This window comes from Anomalospiza imberbis, chromosome 26 (assembly GCF_031753505.1).
Source record: "Anomalospiza imberbis isolate Cuckoo-Finch-1a 21T00152 chromosome 26, ASM3175350v1, whole genome shotgun sequence".
Taxonomy (NCBI): Eukaryota; Metazoa; Chordata; class Aves; order Passeriformes; family Viduidae; genus Anomalospiza; species Anomalospiza imberbis.
The window spans coordinates 6,676,897-6,698,144 of record NC_089706.1 but is presented as its reverse complement, the minus strand read 5'-3'; the positions used below and the strand labels follow the sequence as shown (position 1 = coordinate 6,698,144).

The following is a 21,248-nucleotide window of genomic DNA, read 5'->3' as shown; positions in this document are numbered from 1 at the left end:
CATTGCGTGAGCGCTGCGGGCGGGAACCCAAGCCCCGCCCCTTGGTACAGCGCGCGCGCGGGGCGTGTCCTGATGCTGTGGCGGGGAGGCGGGAGCGGGGCCGGAGTAGCTCCGGGACCCTCCAGGATCCCCGGCTCTGGGATTCTCCGGCCCTGGGACTCTCCCACCCGGAACCGCGTTAAACATTCGCGGACAGCGGGCAGGGCCCCGCTGGGATCGGTCCTTACATAACCCGCCGTCCCAGCCGGCGTTGTGTAACCGGCCCCGTGGGGCGAGGAACCGGTGCCGCGCCCGCCGCCACCACGGGCCGTGGGGAAGGAGGTAAAGGCGGGCTCAGGGAGCCCCTCCAGGGAGGAGGTGGGAGTCCAGCCTGGCCCGTTCGCCCCCAGCTGCTGCAGGGTTGGCGCAGGGGCCGGCCTCCCCCGTTGCCTCCTCGCCACTTCCCCGTCCGTCTGAGGGGCCCGGGCAGGGGGTCCTGGAGCCTCAGCCCTCCTCCCTTAGCCCCATCCCCCATGGGTAGAGACTCCCGGGTGTGGTTCTCGACCTGTTGCAGGAGAAGCCCCAGTCAAGCCTGTACACTTTTATGTGTTTGGGACTTATTTCCTCCTGTGACTCAATGTGCTATTTTCTTGCATCAAAGCTGTATCCAGTACCGTATTTATCACCTAAAGTATTCAAACGGGAAGGAACCTAGACGTTGGAATCAACAGTAGCCTCAGGTCTGGCTCAGTGTGGAGAATGGGATTAAGGAACCAGATTTATGCAAGCAATTAATTCTTAGATCCCAATTAAGAATTGTTCTCAAGCCTGTCAAATCAGAATAACATTGAACAATGGTGATAATTATTCCACTTCCCAAGCCCAGACTGCGATTTGAGAGAACAGGTGTGAGGTCGCTCTCTCCAGGTGTCTGACACCTATGTTTATCTGTTTCACTTTTGCTTCTGAAGCAGCCAAGATATAGTCAAGGAGCATTTGACAATGAAGAGTGTCCCACAGAGGAAACTGCTACAAATTTCTCTTCCCAGTTCCTAGGCCTTGGTCTGTCCCTGCCCCGTCTGGCTCTGCCAGCTCCAAGGGCCAGTGGGACCAGAGAGGAGCTGCCTGCAATCCTCCTCCTTCGCTCGTGGGAATTACACAAAAGCTTGAGTGGCTTAGACCATCTTTGATGCAGAATCCAGCTCAGTGCAGATATTTATGGTATTTAGGGGTGTTTAAAACTGGGCAACTCATTTCTGGATGCCTGTAGGACCAGGAGCAGCACAGTGGGTTTTGGATAATGCCACTGACAGCCTTTGCATCCCTCCAGCACATTCCTGCCTGTGGAGAGAAATGCTCAGCAGTAGGAGAGCTGGGATCAGTGACTGTGTGACCTCCTCTTTTTGGGGTGACGTGTTGTAAAGACCCTGGAGCATCAGCTGTGCAACCCTCAAGGTAAGGCCTGGATTTCCCTGCTTTCTGTCTTGATGTACCTGTCCCGAAGTGCAGGGATGAATCCTGTGTGAGGTGTATTTTCTGCCTGCCTGGTTGATTTTTGGGGAACAGATGTGATCTGGATGTGGCAGGTACTCTGCCCAGCCTTGCTGAGTGAACAGGCTCAAGCCACTGGTTCATGCAGAGGTGGAAGAGTAACAGTGGATAAATCCCAACATGATGTCAATGACACACAGCACCTGCTCTGCCTTCTTTCCTTTCCTTGTGACACAACAGGAGTGTCCAAGAGCTCAGTTTCTTTCTGACACTCCCCATGGCCTGCACAAGTGATCCCCTTCCCCATTTCTTCCCACCCAGTAGGGGATCCCACTCCTCACCCAGCTTTGACACCTCTTTGGCTCTAGGCTCCTGCCCTCCCCAGTGAGCTTCAGCCCCTTTTAATGGAGCCCCTGCTCCTCCCAGCCTGTTTTAATGAAATCCTTGTTCCCCCAGCTCTGATTCCCCCAGCCCCCTTTAGTGGCATCCCCAGAGCTGCTGTTAACCCAGACCCTACAGCCCACCCAGGCCCTAGCCTGGGGCCCACCTACCCTGTGCCCTGTTGCTGATGTGGTGTGGTCCTGCTCCCCACTGCTCCTGCAGGGATGCCATGACTGGAAGGGATGGGATGAGATGGGATGGGTCCTGCCTGAGGATATATCTTGGGGCCATTCCATAGGCTGTGTGGGGCACTGGGCTCAGAGCAGTTCCAAGTGTGTGAGACAAAGGGGCCTAGGGGTGAGCGTGATCCTACAGACATCAGGGTGCTGCAGGGCCCTGGATTTGGGGTGACTCTGCAGACCATGTGGGGCCACAGGGCTTGGGACAGCCCCAAAGGCTGTAAGGCTGTGGGGGCCTTGGACCGCCTGATTGGGACAGTCCCTCAGTGAGGCTAGCTGGTGCATAGGATGCAGGGGACTCTTCCAGCACACTTTGCATGGTTTAGTACCCAAAAATGCCACCTGGGTGCTCCCCTGAGCAGCGAGAGTCTCCTTGTTTTTCCGGTTCTCCCAGGAAGTGGGTGCAGGGCAGAGCACGCCACACAGCCCAGCCCTGCATTGGGCTGCAGCCTGTGCTCGTGAGTTTGGGGCCTTACTGGGGAGTTGTAACAAAGTGGGCCTGTCTGCGTGCTGCTGGTGCATGTGTTTGGAAATGGAGCAAATCGGATTTATGGAAAAGCTGCTGGATGTGGGTTGAGCAGGGACAAGGGCTGAGTTGCCTGGTGCAGCCATTGTGAGGGGGTGAGTGGAGCTGTTTGGCTGGAAGAGCTGAGCTGGATTAGGGATTGTTGTTTAGTTCTTTGCTAATCTCTTCTCCTCTGGGGGTAAGGCTCGAAATTAGCAGCAGGTGGGGACCCACCTAGGAGGTGGGCATTGAACTTTCCCAATTTCACACGGGAAAGCGAGTTTAGGAGGTGCTACTGGGCTTGGTGCAGGCATGAGGTGGCAGCTGGGCTCCTCCTTTGCTTCCCGGCATCTGCTGGGTCCATTGTCCTGAATAGGGCAGCCAGAGCTTGGGAGCTGCTTCCCAAACTGTACCCTGAGACGCTTCAGCCCAAGACCCAAGGTCAGCACTCCTGCTAACCCTCTGAACTCAGCTGAAGTGGTTCAAAGGGGAATAAATGTATGAATCAAGAGTAATTTTGTGTCATTATCACACCCAGCTCTGCTCTGGAGGCAGGCTGGGAGAGCTGGGGATGTCCAGCCTAGAAAAGAAAAGGGAAGAACTCAGCCCCTTCCAGTGCCTAAAGGGGCTTCAAGAGAACTAGAGAGGGACTTCGGACAAGGGTCTGGAGGAACAAGACAAGGGGGAATGGCTTTGCACTGCCGGAGGGCAGGGTGAGATGGGATATTGGAAGGAATTGTTCCCTGTGAGGGTGGTGAGGCTCTAGCACAGGTTGCCCAGAGAAGCTGTGGTTGCCTCATGCCTGGAGGTGTCCAAGGCCAGGTTGGCTGGGGCTTGGAGCCTCTTGGGCTAGTGGAAGGTGTCCCTGCCCATGGCAGGAGGTAGAACTGGATGGGCTTTAATGTCCCTTCCAACCCAAACCAGTCTGGGATTCTGTGGAATCGATAAATTCAGATGTCTCCTGCTAAAATTGCCTGAAAGAGGGAGTATTTTACCAGGTCTCTGATGAGCTGATTGCTCCTGTGGACCTCCTTGAAATCAGCTGATGACTTCCAGAGGGTTTGCTGATGTGTGTGGGGTTAAAAAGTGTTTGTGCACTAAATGCAGCCCTGGCAGCTCCATCTGTTTTGATTCCTTCTTTCTGGTGAGTGTTACTGGGATGTAATTTCATCGAGGGATTTAATTTAAGAATTTGATTGACTCATTTGGGGCAGAGACCATTCTCTGTGGAGCTGGATGGTCAGCCTGCTGCTGAATGGTGGGGCCAGAGAAGAGGTTTGGTCTTGTTTCTGCATTTCTCTCTCATGAAAACTTACCAAAGCAAGAAGCTTCTGGTAAAAACTGCAGAGGATTTTTTTTTGAGCTCTATTTCTAATTGTTAATTGACCTTGTTCTTTATAGGGATTTGGTATCCCGAAAGCCAAGGGTTCCCTTCCTCCTGTAGCCAGGATGCTGCATCGCACCATTCACCTTTTCCGGAAGGAGCTCCGGCTCCACGACAACCCAGTGCTGCTGGCTGCCCTGGAGTCCTCAGAGGCCCTGTACCCTGTGTACATCCTGGACAGAGCATTCCTGACCTCCTCCATGTGCATTGGGGCCCTGCGCTGGAATTTCCTGCTCCAGTCCCTTGAGGATCTCCACAAAAACTTGGGCCAGCTGGGCTCCTGCTTGCTGGTTATTCAAGGGGAGTATGAGGTTGTTCTTAGGGATCACATACAGAAGTGGAATATCACGCAAGTGACGCTGGATGCAGAGATGGAGCCGTTTTACAAGGAGATGGAGGCCAACATCCAGCGCCTGGGGGCAGAGCTGGGCTTTGAGGTGCTCTCCCTGGTGAGCCACAGCCTGTACAATACCCAGCGGTACGTAATGGCCCCACATCCACAGGTGTCTCCAGGGAGGTCATTTTAGAAGAGAAAAGGCCAAGTGTCTTGGTTTTTCCTTTGGAGGAAATTGAACTGTCTGAGGTGAACATGATGCTGTTTGCTGGGTGAACTTTGTGTGTTGCTCTCTTGGAACAAACAGAAGAGATTGTGAACAGATTTTAGGATTTCAGCCCAAACAGCTGCTTAATTTTTCCTTTTAAGCAGTTTAATTCACCTAAGAACTTACTCTTTTAAACAGAGTGGAAGAAAGTCTAACACATTTAGTAGGATTTGTAAAAGTTCTATTAAATATGGTTAAGAGTTTATGGTGTCAGATTTTTTTCAAAATCTTTCAAGTCAACTTTCACTGGTGTCTGAATACACTTGGATCAGAGCCCCTCAGAGGTTACTCAGTGTTGAATGACTGAAGATATTGAAATTAGTAAGAAGGAAAGCAGTAATAACTAAACCAGCCCTAACACTCCAATTTTGCAAAACCCCTAAATTATGTAAATGAATGGATGTGTGTAACTTGCTGTCTTGAATTCAAACTTTTTGCACAGGTGATTGCTCAGAGAGGACAGTTATTTACTGTCCTGAACCTGTTTTTTGTGACACCAGAGGTGTCCCACGCCCTGCCCTGTGTGTCCTGGCTGTGTGTGGCTGTGCAGGTGAAGCCATGGCTGGAATCCTGATCCCAGTTTTGATGTCTAAGGTCCTGAGAAACTGCTCTTGGGATAGATGTAAAGTAACCCAGGGGAGTTTTACTTGTAAAATCTGTAATTTCTACATTCAGTTCCACTAATGGAGTTGTTATAGCCTGTGATGTCTCCTTCCTGTCCACTGGCAGTTCCAGCTTCTTCCTTGGTTTCTGCTATGTGAGAAGAGATCTTGTTGTTTTTGTTTTTTGCTTTTTTTTAAGGATTTTGGACCTAAATGGTGGGAGTCCCCCATTAACTTACAAGAGGTTCCTTCACATTCTCTCTCTGCTTGGTGATCCTGAGGTGCCTGTCCGAAACCTCACAGCTGAAGACTTCCAGTAAGTACCAGCCTGTGAGTGGGAATTGCTGGTCCTCTTTTTCTGCCCAAAAGAAGAGCCAGGCCCAAATGATAATGAGGCATTTTAGATGTTTTCTTGTTTTATTTCTGTGCATGGAGGGTTATTGAATCTATATACAGGGGATGTGACTGTTGTTGGGAGGGGAGAGCAGATGCTGGAATGGTCTGATACTCATCTCTTTTGATATTTGTGCAGATTTCTCACCATGTGGGACACCTCACAAAATAATGGTTGGATTCAATGACTTAAAGGTTTTTTCCAACATTAATGATTCTGTGATTCCATAAAAGTCTTCAGCTTTTGCAAGGTACTTTGTCTTGGTTTGAAAAGACAGGTGTCTGCTAAGGAAGGCAGCAGCCTCCCCTGAAATGGAAAATGTAAACCCCCTCCCTCCAAATTACTATAATTTTGAAATTAAGGGGCTCTCAGACAAAGATACGGGAATAGGAATAACAGTTCTTTACTAAGAAAATTAAAAATACAAATGCAATAGTACCAAAAAAAAAACCCCAACAAACCCAACACACTGATAGAGTCAGAATATATCCTGAAACCCTGTGGGTCAGGGTGGTGGCAGCAGTCCCATTCCATGGTGGCTGCAGTCCTCATGGAGTGCCAGCTGTGGTTCTGTTGGAGCAGTGATCCTGTAGAAGGGTGGAGTTTTCCCCTGAAGGGCCAGTGGTGGTGTAGATGGGCCTGGTCTTCCTCTGGGAATCTAGTGGAGAAAGCTGCTCCTCTTGGAATCCAGTGGGGAAAAGGCTGACTGTGGTGTTCCAATTCTCAGATTATATCCAGGTAGGAATACTTGGCTCCTCCATCTGGGTAAGGCATCTCCCAATGCATGATGGAATTTTATCAGTCAGGCAGTGACACTCAATGGCTCATTAACAGAAGATATTTCCCGGAGGGAGGGTGTGAAGAGATAAAGAAAACTGCCCCACTTGGTTTTAACAGGTGGCCCAATTAACAGAATATAACTGCCCCACCTCTAACAGATGGCAATGGAATACACGCCCCCAGCCACATCTTGTAACCTAAGACACACCTTGAGAAAAGCTTTTAAGAGCTGTCAAACTCCTGCAGAGGAAAGCTTGGGGAATTTACTCAAAGGCATGCTCTGCATTCCTCTCTAAATTTTGGACAGGAATTGGATGAACCACCATAGTTTTTTTTTATGCAGGAAGTATGATGGAATGATCCTGCTGTTCCCTTCTGACTTTAAATCTCTGCTCTCCTCTGCTATATGGGAAAGAGAGACTGAGCTCATGTCTCCCAGGACTTGAGAAAAAGCTCAAAGTCAAGGATGTCTTGTGTTTAGCTCTCCATGAGGAGAGGTCAGTGATCCAAAGGGAGGTATGAGTGGGGCAGGAGACAGCTGGAATGGGACTGCCAGTACTTGGGATTCAATGTCAGGTGCCTCCTGCATGACCTCAGCTCAGTGCCACCAACCCAGGCTTGGATCTTCCCATCTTGGGGGAGTCCTGTTTCTTTCTGAATGTTGTCCTCAGATAGTCTGATGAAAAGACTCATGTAAGTACTGGGATATATAAGTTCCTGTATTTTTTCCTAGCACTGTTTTTTTTTTTTTCCTTTACTTGCCTGATTTTTTATTTGGACTTTTAAAATTAATGCTGATGAGAGATAAGTGGTTCACATGCTTCCCAGCAGGCCTGAGCTATGTCAGTGCTCTGAGAGCTGCACTGGCCCCACCTCTGTAGGTGTTTGCAGCAGGGCTGAGCTCAGGTTTGTCCAGGTAAGTACAAAGATCTGTTGATGTCCAAGTTCATTCATGGGTTTTGAGAAGTCTCTGTGCCACCAACACTTCTTGGGCCTCTTAATCTGTGTTTCACAGGAGGGAAGAAAAACCAAACTGATGATCTTCTAGCCATATGCGGGGCAGAAGCCTTGGGAAGCCTCAGCAACTGAGGCTGAGGAGATGTTGGGGTGGGGGGCTGCTGAGGGGTGTGGGCTTGAGGGACCCCAACGTGGTTAGGAATGAGTAGTCAGGGTGGCCCAGGAAGCTATCTGCCTCATTCCCTGTGAAACTGAAAGAGAGAAGGTTTAGATTAGATCTTGGGAAGAAATCCTCCAGTGGTGAGGCCCTAGCACAGGTTGCCCAAAGAAGCTGTGGCTGCCCCATGCCTGGAAGTGTCTGAGGCCAGGTTGGCTGGGGCTTAGAGCAACCTGGGCTAGTGGAAGATGTGACTGCCCATGGCAGGAGGTGGAACTGGATGGGCTTTAATGTCCCTTCCAACCCAAACCAGTCTGGGATTCTTTGACTTCAGATTGACCTCTCCTCAGAGGAACAGGAGCTGGAGTAGCATTTGGAAGCAGCACTATAAATGTGTTTAGGGTCCCAGGAGGCTCTTGGTTCCCTCCTAGGGATGGATGTGACAGCTGGGAGGAACTGGAGAGGAGCTGCCTCTGAGCCTTGTGTAGGGCATGGGAACTAAAAGGGGTCTGAGCTGGGAGTGCAGCTGACTGCTCTGAGCACTGTAACTTGGTGGGACTGTTCCTCTTCCCCAGTTCAGGCTAGAATTCCATGGAGCAATTGCAGGATGAACTCTTCTCCCCCAGGAGAGTACAGCCTGGGATTTCTCACTGTGCTTTCATTCTCTGTGCTCTGGTTGGACTGTGATAGATGATACTTGGTATGTGCATGGACAGGGAGTGCCTCTTTCTCCTGGCTCCAGTTGCTCCTTTCAAAGAGTTTTCTCTCTCACCTCAGGAGATGTAGGGCCCCTGATCCGGGCCTGGCTGAGTGTTACAGGGTGCCTCTCCCCGTGGATTTGAAGATTTCCCCAGAGAGCCTTTCTCCTTGGAGAGGAGGGGAGACTGAAGGTCTGCAGCGCCTGGAGCAACACTTAACTGACCAGGTCAGCCCTGATGGAACACAGGGGATGGTGGTGGCTCCAGGTGGGCTGAGATCACTGCCCAGCTTGGCTTGGAGGAGGGTGGCAGCTTGGGCATGGGTTTTGTCTCCTTGATTTCTGAGAAGTGGGAGTGTTTTCCAGGCATGACATCAAACAAGCCCCAGTGATAGTGAAGCCAGTTCCAAGAGCTTTCCTCTGTTTATTAATGGCCATGTGTGATCTTGTGCTGCCTGAACCCAGATTTCTGTTTTCATTTCAGGGCTGGGTGACAAGTTTTACTAAACCAAGGACAAGCCCAAACTCGCTGCTTCCAAGCACCACAGGCCTGAGCCCATATTTCAGTATGGGCTGTCTGTCAGTTCGGACATTTTTTTATAGGTTGTCAAATATTTATGCTCAGGTAAGCAAATAATTGGACCTAAGTAAGCAAAACCAAAACCGTGACATGTGGTATGGGAGGTACTCGTCTTGGTAGAGACTTGGTGTATCACAAAATGCTGCTTTGTTAATGTCTTCTTACAGTGTCCCATGAAATCTGTGGAGTGGCTTCATGTTGTGTGAAACACCTGTGAATGTCTGCAGCTCTTCCCAATTAAGTTTTAGAAATAGAATATTCATATTCTAAATTCATATTTTCATCAGGAACTGTAGTGACAGGGCAAGAGGGAATGGCTTCAAACTTAAAGAGAGCAGGATTGGATTAGATGTTGTGAAGAAATTATTCTCTGTGAGGGTGGTGAGGCCCTGGCACAGGGTGCCCAGAGAAGCTGTGGCAGCTTCATCCCTGGAAGTGTCCAAGGCCAGGTTGGATGGGGCTTGGAGCAACCTGGGCTAGTGGAAGGTGTCCCTGCCCATGGCAGAGGGTGGAATGAAATAGGCTTTAAGGACCCTTTCAACCCAAATCATGGTTCTATGAATAGGGAGCAAGCAGACCTTGGATCAGCAAGGAAGTCCAGGAAAACCTTCCTAAATTTCAAAGATTTAGTTTGTCTGTCTGGTGGTTAAAGAAAGTTTTTGATTGGTTTATACAGTTTTGTTTCTGGAAATCAACTGGTTTTGTCTTAGACAAATTTTGATTGTTGCATAAATGAAAACCACTTCCTGAAATCTTGTTTGATTCTTAAGAAAAAGTGAGCTTGAAACCAGCCCGAGAAAACCAACCTCCTTTACCTTCATCCTAAGATTACCATTTGAGACATGGCTGAGCCACCTGAATTCAGTTAACACATTAATAAACACATGCTTGGTGTAGGAAATCCCAGTGTGATACTGTTTTGGAATGTTGATGGAGTATGTTTGCGGTAACACTGAAGTCTGGCAGTTTGACTTTGCTTTGGGCCAGGCAGCATTGCCTCAGATATTTGATTTCCTTGACTTGAATGCTAAAGTGCCTTGAAACCAGTATTGTAGTCAGATTAATCTTTATTTTATAGGCCTGACAGTCACATAATGAGTGAGGCTGCAATGGTATGTATGAACTGAAGCTGCCATCTTGTGTCTTTTGCAGGCAAAGCACCACTCTCTGCCCCCAGTGTCGCTCCAAGGGCAGCTGTTGTGGAGGGAATTCTTCTATACAGTAGCATCAGCAACCCCGAACTTCACCCAGATGGCTGGGAACCCCATCTGCCTCCAGATTTGCTGGTACAAGGATGCAGAGAGGCTCCACAAATGGAAAACGGTAATGAGATGCATGGCCACCTCAGCAGCTGCATTGGAGCTTGGAGCTTTCCTCTTCCCTTGATTGGTCCCTGCTGGCAGTTTGAATGCATCTTGCAGTGGTGTGACAAGCTGTGAGAACTGGGAATGTTCAGCCTGGAAAAAAGAAGGCTCCAGGGAGACCTTAGAGACCTTTCCGGTGCCTAAAATGGCTCCAGGAGAGCTGGAGAGGGACTTGGGACAAGGGATGGAGTCAAAGGACAAGGGGGAATGGCTTCTAACTGACAGAGGGCAGGGTTAGAAGGGATATTGGGACAAAGTTCTTCCCTGTGAGGGTGGTGAGGCCCTGGCACAGTGTGCCCAGAGAAGCTGTGGCTGCCCCAGATCCCTTGGAAGTGTCCAAGGCCAGGTTAGATAGGGCTTGGAGCAACCTGGGCTAGTGGAAGGTGTCCCTGCCCATGGCAGAGGGTGGAATGGGCTTTAATGTCCCTTCCCACCAAAACCATCCTGTAATTTTGTGAAACCAGTGTATGAGGAGAGAGCTGATGTTTCTGTTCTGCTGCAGGCACAGACAGGGTTCCCATGGATTGATGCCATTATGACCCAGCTGCGCCAGGAAGGCTGGATCCATCACCTGGCTCGGCATGCTGTTGCCTGCTTCCTGACACGGGGGGACCTTTGGATCAGCTGGGAAGAGGGAATGAAGGTTCACTGCTGGCTTTTATTTTCCTTTGTTCTCACTGGCCCTGAGAAACCCTGCACAGCCTGAGTCTAGCAGTGGAGGGTTCTACAGAGCAGCGTTTAGTTCTGCCCCTTCCTGCGGATCTCAGGATTTATGGAATTTCTTTCTTTGTCACTCAGTGCAGTGGTGAGAGTTCATTCCCTTCACCATAGCAGAGGGAATATATCTGAAAATCCTCATGATTTTCAGATAACGAGGATACTAGTGGAGACATGCTCAGTCTGTAGCAGGTTCCAAACCCAGAGTTTTTGGGTTGCTCTGTCTTCCTTCTGTCTGTGGAGAGCTGTCTTGGTTTGAAAAGACAGGTGTCTGTTAAGGAAGGCAGGAGCCTCCCCTGAAATGGAAAATATAAACCCTCTTTCTCTGAATTATTATAATTTTGAAATTAAGGGGGCTCTCAGGCAAAGGTATGGGAGCAGGACTAACAGTTCTTTATTAGGGAAGAAAATAAAAATAAAATAAACGATGCAGTACTACAAAACAATGCTGACAAAGTCAGAATACGACCTGACACCCTGTTGGTCAGGGTGTTGGTAGCAGTCCGGTTAAATGGTGGCTGCAGTCGTCCTGCAGTGACAGGTGTGGTTCTGTTGAAGCAGGGAGCCTGTACAAGGGTGGAGTTTTCCTCTGAAGATCCAGTGGTGGTGTAGATGGGCCTGGTCTTCCTCTGGGAATCCAGTGGAGAATCCTGCCTGTGGTTTTCCAGATCTCAGATTATATCCAGTTAAGAATGCTTGGCTCCTCCTCTCGGCGGAGCATCTCAGAATAGGATGATGTAATTTTTATCAGTCACACAGTGAGGCTCAGTGGCCCATTAACAAAAGATATCTCCCTGGAGGGAGGATGGGTTGTGGAAGAGATAAAGAAAACTGCCCAATTAACAGAAGATAACTGCCCCACCAGATAGAAATAGAATACACCCCATTTCCAACTTAAAACAAGAGCATTCTTGGTGTGCCTGTGAGGAGGTAACCCAGGCCCCACAGTGCTGTGCTTCCAGCAGCAACCTCCCAGCCAGGTTTTGTCTAGGTTTTGCAATATAGCCATTTCAGGGGTGTTTCTCTCTCTCTTCCCATCCCTGATGTGCAGGTGTTTGAAGAGCTGCTTTTAGATGCTGACTACAGCATCAACGCTGGGAACTGGATGTGGCTGTCAGCCAGCGCCTTCTTCCACCAGTACACTCGGATCTTCTGCCCTGTCCGCTTCGGGAAGCGCACAGACCCTCAGGGCAACTACATCAGGTCAGGGGATACCCACCCCACCATCTCCCTGAGAGCTTCTCAAGCTCCTCTGACAGCAGGAGCTGATGAACTGGATCAGTTTCAAACACACAGACCTGTTAAACAGGGCTCATAGCAATGGTTTTATTGAACACTTGAGGAAACTGAGGCATGGAGAAGCAGAGAGATATCTGTCATTCCAAGCGATGGCTGCGCAGGGCTTGTGTTCATTTGTGAGCACTTGTTGCCTCCAGCACCATGGTTGATCACTAGGCTGGCTCCTCTTTCTAAAGGATTTGAGTAGAACTTCCCACAGCTTCCCTGCTGCAGTCTGCACTTTGTTTCTTGCTTTTCATAGAGTTTTGGGATGTGATTGGAAGGGAGCTTAAACCTCATCCAGTTCCACTCCCTGCCATGGGCAGGGACACTTTCCACTATCCTAGTTTCTCCAAGCCTGGCTTTGGACAATTGCAAGGATGGGATAGCCACAGCTTCTCTGGGCAACCTGTACCAGGACCTCACCACCCTCACAGGGAGGAATATCCCATCTAACCCTGCCATTCTTTCGTTGCACACACATAGATTTTATTTTCCACTCTGAGTTCTCTTTGCTTCACAGTCTCATTTTGTTGTCTCTCCATAGTGTGCTGATGGGCTTTCTCAAAGCACTGGGCTCACTGTGTTAATGTTGAGCAAACAGCTTGTCTTGGTTTGAAAGACAGATGTCTGCTAAGGAAAGTAGGAACCTCCCTTATAATGGAGAATATGAACCCCCTTGCTCTGAATTATTTTAATTTTGAAATTAAGGGGCTCTACAGCAAAAAGATATGAGAATAAAAATAGCAGTTCTTTACTTGTATGTGTAGCAAGGCAAGCAAACAACCACAGCTGCACATTAACAATAACAGAAGCAGGAATCCAGCCCCAGCCTTCTCGGCTGCGGCACTTTCCCCTGTGCTGCAGTTCCGGGCACAGCCGGCAGGGGCGCTGGTGGCTCCCGGTGGGCAGGGCAGGTGCTGTGATCCCCCCGCGGCTGCAGGGGGCGCTGCGGGACAGGCTCGGCTGAGCCGGGCCGGGCCGGAGGAGAGGCTTCGCTTCACAAACCCTGGGGCAGCCAGTCCCAGCAGGGCTCTGAGAAACACTGAGCTGGAACAGCAGGAATGAGCAAAAAATCCCAGCATGGTGGGTGAGATGTGTCAGAAGCTCTGCAACAGTAGCTGGAACTGTGGGACTTCCTGGTAGGGCACGGGGGTGTGGAGCCCAGCAGCAGAAGAAAAGCAGCTCCCAGCTGGGTTTGGCGGTGGCAGCGAATTCCTTTTCCCAGGCCGCAGGTCCGACCATCCTCCAAAGCCCAGACTGAGCGAGAGATCCACAACTGCCCCAGCCCCCCTCCTTCACCTGCTTCTATTCTCACAGTGTCTCTGTCCCTCCTAGAGAAACTCCCCAAAACCAGAGGAGTTTCCCCATCCCAAAGTCTCAAGCACACAGCCATCAGTGCTTCTTAGCAACTCAATGGGAAAAAAATCCACAAGTAGAGGAAATAAAAGGAAAGAAAACACAACCCCCAATACAGCTCCATTTCCCCACATCTCTTCCTCCCATCCTGTCTAGATTTGGGTATTGCCAAGGAGAAGCCTGTGCTGAGGTACCTCACAGAGTGGGACAGTAAATGATTTCAGCATTCTGCAACAATTTTTAAAAATTAGTTTGTTTTTTAAATTTATTAACGTTTAGGATGAAATATCCATGAAAATGTTAAAAGCATATTTTGGAGGAAATCAAAACTGAAGTACTGATTAAATCACCCCATTTATTCTATGCTGTGAAGTTAACTTTTAGAACCTATCACCTATGGAGGTTTGAGAACATAAACCCGATTTTTTTTGTGGAGAGTGATTTCCCACAGATTGTAATATCAATATCAATACGGCACAGGTTGGTTTTCACTTCTCTGAATGTACGAATATTTGCCTACAGGATTATAAACCCCCCTATTCTCCCTGTTTTGTAGGAAATACTTGCCCATACTAAAGAACTTTCCCTCTAAGTACATCTACGAGCCCTGGACAGCATCTGAAGAGGAACAGAAGCAAGCAGGATGTATCATAGGTAATTCATTCACATTTCTTGCTAAGGATTTTTCTGCTGCTAACTATCCAAAATAAATATGTATGAGATGGAAGCATCACACTTCCAACATAAGCCATTTATCTTCTGAAAATGGATGAATCCAACAGCCTTCCTTCTGTTCATTCTCATTAGAGTTTTTTCATTGGAGTCTAATTTCACAGTACATATTTTTGCCTCAACTTTATGTCTTAAAACTCTTGGATCACTCCACACTTTTGCCTTTGAATTTATCCATCTTGGATGCTTGGCTGCTTTAAATAGTATCAGAACATCTTGTGCTTTTACTCCTGCTCTAACACATCTTTGAAGGCTCTTAGGTCAAAGTGGGAGCTCTTCTCTTTGATGGAAAGAATTAGGCACTTCCATTTAAGAAAAGCTGGAAGTATTTAAAATCCAGGGAAAATGTCCTTGCCGAGTGTGGTAAAGGCTCTGTCTCCACTTTACTGTTAAAGGTAATAAAATGATAGAGCTGAATTAATAATCAAAAAATAGGTTTTTATTTTGTGACCAAGATTTGGTCTCCTATAGCCACAATCAAAGGGAAAGCACCGAGCCAGGGATCAGCACTGGGTGAACACTGATCCGAACTCTATCCCTTCGGATCCCCTCTGTTCAGGAATGTTGTCTCTGTCCAGTTAGTTTTATACAGGTTTTTCTGCCTGGGGCAGAGGCTCTCCTATTCTTTTTGTTGCTTCATGTATTCATGGGGTCTCCTTTTCTCTGTGCTGGGCTGGACAAAGCTGTTTCTGGGAAGTGATGAATGCTGATCGTGGAGTTACGGGAACCTGGTATTGCAATGCACGCCCTTGACGGCTCTGACTATCTTGATCGTAGATACTTCTCGAGTATTCATCGCTTGGGTGTCTCCTGGATTGTCCCGGGAAAGGACCCATCTCTGCACAGAGCCACGTTTTTTCATTTGTAAATCTGGTCTTTCTTTCTGCTGCCATCTGTGGTTTCGAAATCTTTCCCCAGCTGCGGCTTGTGGTCTTTTAAAACTTTAAGAATCTTTTTGTACAGGCACAACTTATTTCATGTATATTTTACATAAGCACAAATTATTCCATAACATATATTACATTACCCAGGTCAGGATTACCCCTTCCCCATGGTGAACCACAAGGAAGCCAGTGACCACAACCTGCAGTTGATGAAACAGGTCAGAGAGGAGCAGCACAGAACAGTCCAGCTCACGAGAGGTGAGAGATGCTGCAGCTCCCACATTTCCTGTGCTGTGACACACAGGCTGTCCTCAGGAACCCAGGTCTCCAGGCTTGGCTTTGGGTGCTTTTCCAGGATGCTTTTCCATGTTGGATAAAAACATCATGTGCAACTCTTCTGGTTTCTGTTAAAATGTTGTCCCAAGTGCGAGAACAAGAGTGTGAGCCTTTTCTTCCTTCCCTCTCCCCTTGGAGCATCCTCCTGCCTGCTGCAAAAATGCCTTCTCAAAACCAGATCTTCTACACCTGCCCTGACTCTCCAGCCTCAGGCTGGCTGCATGTGTCTCCAAGGTGCAGAAATATCTGCAGCTCTGCCCATGCCTCTTGTAAACCAGAACATTCTTGTTTGTCCTTGGTACCATGATCTACCTATGCCATAGCAGAAATTGAGATTCCCACTGAGCACAAAGCTCTGGAAAGGTGAGTTGTTTCAAGAGATTTACCTTTTGGCATGGTTTTCTGCATTGCTTAACCCTATGGATAACTAACAGGTAGTTATTAGGTAAGGCTAGAACACTTAAACTGTGCTGAGCCTTAAGTACTTAATTAATTAGGTATTTCCAGTCATACAGATGTGTCACTTATGGCACCTCTGCTCTTAAAATTGAAATCCCAGGGCCTGTGCTGAGCTCAGAGGAATCCTTCATAGTAAAACGTGGAATCTCAGCCTGGTTTGGGGGGGAAGGGAACATTAAAGCTCATCCAATTTCCACGTCTTTCTATGGGCAGGAACACCTTGCACTATCCCAGGTTTTTCCAAACCCTGTCCTACCTGGCCTTGGACACTTCCAGGGATCCAGGGGCAGCCACAGCATCTCTGAGCACTCCATGCCAGGGCATCACCACCCTCACAGGGAAGAACTCCTTCCCAATGTCCCACCTAACTCTGTCCTCTGGCAATGTGAAGCCATTCCCTCTTGTCCTGTTCCTCCAGGCCCTTGTCTCACGTCCCTCTCCAGCTCTCTTGGACCCCCTTTAGGAAGGGTCTGTCAGGTCTCCTTGGAGCCTTCTCTTCTCCAGGCTGAACATTCCCAGCTCTCCCAGCCTGGCTCCATAATGGAATTTAAGTGACAAAATACCTTTTTATCTAATGGTGGGCCACAGCAGCCTCTCTATATTATAGAAACCCAACATGCAGCAGCTGAGGGGAACCTTAACTATTCCTTCCTTTACCCCTCTGATCTGAGGGAATTAATTGTTCCTAACCCTGGAACAGATACCTATTAATGTGTCCAGGAGGTTGCACACTGGAATAGTACAGGTATAACCACTGTATGCTGGCAGTTCTTCCAGCAACCCTGTGGTACCAGGAACTAAATGTTGGGAATGTTAGGAAAGCCAAAATTTTGAGAGTCCCTGACTCCAAGCGTTATCCCAACGCCCATCTCAGTATGAAAACCAGCTCATACAGGGGAGCAGATATTGGAATAGAGTAAGGGCTAAGCAGTAGGATGGGACTTGGAGCAGTCTGGAAGGTGCCCATGGCATGGGGTGGAATGAAATGAGCTTTAAGGCCCCTTGCAAACCAAACCATCCAGGGATTTCATTATTCTTGTTGTCTATGAATAAAAGCATTTTCTGATACTTTGTATCTTCACCTGACCAAAGACTTTGCAAACTTTAATCCTTCTTTATTTCTTGCTGTAGATGATGCAGATGACCCCATGGAAATAAAGGTGAAACGTGACCATTCCGAAGAAAACATTTTGAAAGGAAAAGTGGCCCGAATGACAGAATAAACCAAAATTCCCTCAGGGGTCACCTGCTGGGTACCAAAAAAGGCAAGAGAGGAGAGCCAGGGGCCAGCTGAGCTGGCCAAACCACTGTCCTCTATACTTTGCCCTGCTAATGGTGCCTCTTGCTTGTGACCTGACCTCAGGAGATGTGTTGGATCCTGAGTAGTTTTAGTGCAGTTATTTTGGATGGAATTGTTTATCTTTGAGTGGCTTCTGGACTATTTGTTGAAGCTCTTGGGTGAATGCAAGAGGTACTTGGTTGTGGCAGGTCCCTGCTGCTGCAGCATCCTTCAAATCCATGTGTTTCATGCACCCGTATAAATAGATTTTGTGACAAATATCTTAATGTCAGAAGACCATGTGCACATTAATGTGGTTGCACATTAGTATTAGGACCTTGAATTGCTTGCCTTGCAGAGACTTAGGGATGTTCAGATTATTTATTCTAAATTCCCAGTTTATGATTGTAGTCCCCAGTTTGGAGAGACAGAGCAGAGTGCAGCCCCTTGTACCTTGTGTGTAGTTTTCTAAGCCATAAGTAGGAATTATTATGTATTTTAAGGACGAGGTTGAAAATATCTCACTAAATTAGGGCTAATATATAACTTTGTCAGCATAATTCTCTTCTTGGCTAACTAGAACTGTAGGGCAGAGATTAACTCTATCACGTACCACATGGAAAAATTTCTCCTCCCACTGAAATGTATTGTTGTGAAGTTTGACAGGGCTGGATTAGTCAATTGTGACTGGGGGTTTGGGAGTGGGGAAGTTCAGTGGGGTTTTCATGGCTGCAGGTAGTATTCAGGGTTTGGAAAGAAATAAAATTTATTTCTGACATGAACAATGCAAGGCCTCTGGAGCAATCTGTTATCACAATTGATATCCATCAATCCTCTCGGGAAACCTGGTGGCACAACAGCTCCAGCTGAACTGCAGTGAAAAATCAAGACCCCACAATTCCTATAAAGATTTGTAGGGACGGTATGTTTATTCAGCACTGGACGCATGTGAGGGATCTTTTCCCTTCAAAGGACATGCGTGCCCCTGAAAACTCCCGATCCTTTTTTATTACTCTGGCTAATTTACATAGTCATAGAATTTCACAATAGGTTCATGCATATTTGTTCTTCTGATTTCATGTTACACTTACAGCTGGTTACACTTGTACTCAGTTTTTGTCAGAAAGTACAGAGAGAACTCCTGGGTCACTCTGCGCTGTCTGTTTCAAGGTCCAAGGAGTCTTTCTTATCTCTTTAGCTTGGAAATTTGCATTCTTTCTCCTTAGCTGGGGCACTTTTGCTAGTGCTGCAGTTACCAGACTAAACAGCATATTTTACTTATGTTAGCAAGCTCAAAGAGGCACATTTCACCTAAATCCAAATGGATTTCTACCCTGTTAAATTTTTACTCTGTCTCAGCAGCAATCCAAACTCCTTGGAAGCATCCCAGGATCTAGTGCAGGAGTAGCACAGGAGCCATGAGCACCAGGAGGAGGCTGTAAACTGCAGGATCTTTCACTGCTGCTGGAGACCTGCAAGACCTGTCAGGGCAGACCATGCTGGCAACAGGACAGTGAGGTGTAAATACAAAGCTGCAAGGACCTTCCTGCTACTCCAAGCCTGCATCAAGCTCCTGGAGATGCCCATATTCTCTGACACTCCAGCCCTCCAGCAAACCTAATGACTTGCAGGGAGGACCAGAAGGAAAGTCCTTCTGCCTTCCCCTTTATGGGAGGTAGAATTCTAAGGTGGTGCTTGTTTCTTTGGGGAGATCTGCTGCTCCAAAGCCTCCTGGCATTCCTCCCCTCTGTCTCCGGGCTCCTTCCTGTGCCTGAAGGGATTTATGGCATCCCTGAAGGGATTACGCCCATCCACAAGAAGGGCTGGAAGGAGCATCTGGGAAACTCCAGGCCTGTCAGCCCAGTAGGATTATGGAACAGATCATCTTGGGTGCTATCACCTGGCACCTACAGGATGGCGGGGGGATCAGACCCAGCTAGCATAGGTTTAGGAAGGGCAGGTCCTGCCTGACCAACCTGATCTCCTTCTATGATCAGGTGATCCACCTGGTAGATGCGGGGAAGGCTGTGTATGTGTCTACCTGGACTTTGGCAAAGCCACTGTCTCCTGTTACACTACGACACGAAATAACTCACACACGGATGCTACATGTAAAGGGGAAAAGAAAAGAACTTAAAAAGAAATTTTATTTTCTGACTCTGTAATATATACAATAGCAAAAGTGACAGTGGATTGGATGGTGAAACTGCCATCTCTTCAACCACACTGGTCAAACTAACAGTTTATCATTTTTCTCCACCCACAAAGAAGAATGCAAAACAATCATTGTTCATATGAACAATGTGAGAAAATTCAGTAGAAATATGTAAACATCAGAAGGCATAAGAAACTTTTAGAAGAACATTAAAACTCTCAAAAGAACAGGGCGACAGTCTCCCACAGCACACTCCTGGAAAAGCTGCAGCCCAGGGCTGGGACAGGGGCATTCTGTGCTGGATTCAGAACTGGCTGGATGGTCGGCACAGAGAGTGGTGGTGAGAGGTGCTGCATCCAGCTGGGGACAGTAACCAGTGGTGTCCCTCAGGGCTCTGTGCTGGGGCCAGTCCTATTTAATCTCTTCATTGATGATCTGAATGAGGGGATTGAGTCCACCATCAGTAAATTTGCAGATGACACCAAGCTGGGAGCATGTGTTAATCTGCTTGTGGGTAGGAGGGTTCTGCAGAGAGACCTGGAACTGTTGGATGGATGGGCAGAGGGTAGTAGGATGAAGTTTATTAAGTCCAAGTGCCCAGTCCTGCATTTTGGCCACAATAACCCCCTGCAATGCTCTAGGCTGGGGACGGTGTGTCTGGATAGTGTCCAGGCAGAAAGGGACCTGGGGGTACTTGTCAACAGCTGGCTGAACGTGGGCCAGCAGTGTGCCCTGGTGGCCAAGAAGGCCAACGGCATCAGGAATAGTGTGGCAAGCAGGAGGAGGGAGGTCATCCTTCCCCTGTAGTCGGCACTGGTGAGGCTGCACCTTGAGTGCTGTGTCCAGTTCTGGCCCCTCGGTTTGGGAAGGACGTTGAGATCCTTGAATGTGTCCAAAGGAGGGCAACAAGGCCCTTGGGACTTGGAACAGAAGTGCTTGGAACACAAGCCCTGTGAGGAACGACGGAGGGAGCTGTGGTTGTTTACCATGAAGAAAAGGAGATTCAGGGGGGACCTTACCACTCTCTAGTGACCACCCTGAAAGGTTGTTGTAGCCAGATGGGGGTTGGTCTCTTCTCCCAGGTGACCAGTGATAGGATAAGAGGTCACAGCCTGAAGCTGCACCAGGGGAAGTTTAGGCTAGATATTAGAAAAAAAAATATTCACAGAAAGAGTGGTTCAGCAATGGAATGGGCTGCACAGGCAAGTGGCAGATTCACCATTCCTGGAGGTGTTTAAAAAAAGACCTGATGAGGCACTCAGTGCCATGGCTTAGTTGGTAAGGTAATGTTAGGTCACAGATTGGACTCAATGATCTCAAAGGTCTTTTCTAATCTGGTTTATTCTGTGATTCTGTGTCTGTGGCCTGGCCCCAGTGCAGGGGTGTTGGAACACAGAATGTCCATTGGACACTCTTGGATGTTCTGGGCCCAGGTCAAAAGCATGTGAGACCCTGGAATGCAGCCAGAGACCCCTGTGGCTTTGAACCTGATCCATGGAACAATTTACCAACTTTGCAGGAAGAACAAGAAATCACAAAAGTTTAGATATTATAGCAGAAGTAGTCACAAAGTGAGAGGAAGAGTTTTTGAGTGTGGTACAGGTAGGGTTTAGGCCTTGTACAGAGGGGTCTGAGTTTTGTACATGGGGGTCGGAGGTTCTAAGATGGTGGAATTTGGGTGTGCCCTGTCCTCTTTCCTTCTTCTTCCTAACCTCCATGTTCTTGGTGATGTTGGCACTCACAGATTCTTTTAGAGTAGAAAGTCACTGTTCAATATAGGTGATAGGCATTGGGTAAAACCATAAACATTTAATACGTTATGTATGATATAAAAGAAGGCACCAGCCCCCTGGGTGTCGGAGTGTGCCTTTGCCTGACTGCTGAACGGACCGCAGCAGCTCAGGGAGAAATCTTTTAGATAACACACAATAAACTAC

The 21,248-nt window shown here is 48.2% G+C and overlaps 1 protein-coding gene across 5 annotated transcripts; it reads left to right on the top strand.

Annotated features, from left to right (window-relative positions):
• Positions 1–89: 89 nt before the first annotated feature.
• On the top strand, positions 90–17,437 carry LOC137462623 (cryptochrome-1-like). 5 transcript variants are annotated; one of them, XM_068173182.1, is made up of 12 exons: positions 90–321; positions 1,310–1,434; positions 3,997–4,457; positions 5,383–5,499; positions 8,249–8,396; positions 8,653–8,793; positions 9,901–10,071; positions 10,615–10,755; positions 11,881–12,032; positions 14,023–14,120; positions 15,230–15,340; positions 17,009–17,437. In XM_068173182.1, the coding sequence occupies exons 3-12, from the start codon at positions 4,045–4,047 to the stop codon at positions 17,098–17,100; spliced, it is 1,584 nt and encodes a 527-aa protein (XP_068029283.1). In that variant the 5' UTR covers positions 90–321; positions 1,310–1,434; positions 3,997–4,044; the 3' UTR covers positions 17,101–17,437. The 5 variants fall into 5 exon arrangements, 4 of the variants coding, with proteins under 4 accessions (XP_068029283.1, XP_068029282.1, XP_068029280.1 ...); XM_068173181.1 differs by lacking the exon at positions 1,310–1,434 and having other exon boundaries at positions 183–321; XM_068173179.1 differs by lacking the exons at positions 90–321; positions 1,310–1,434 and adding an exon at positions 2,301–2,548.
• Positions 17,438–21,248: the final 3,811 nt, after the last annotated feature.

Excerpts from the sequence above, each read along its gene's own strand:
- LOC137462623 (XM_068173179.1), top strand. The coding sequence starts at position 2,426 with ATGCCACCTGGGTGCTCCCCTGAGCAGCGAGAGTCTCCTTGTTTTTCC. Across the intron at positions 2,549-3,996 it reads TTGGGCTGCAGCCTGTGCTC|GGATTTGGTATCCCGAAAGC; the intron begins GTGAGTTTGGGG and ends TGTTCTTTATAG. Across the intron at positions 5,500-8,248 it reads CTCACAGCTGAAGACTTCCA|GAGATGTAGGGCCCCTGATC; the intron begins GTAAGTACCAGC and ends CTCTCACCTCAG.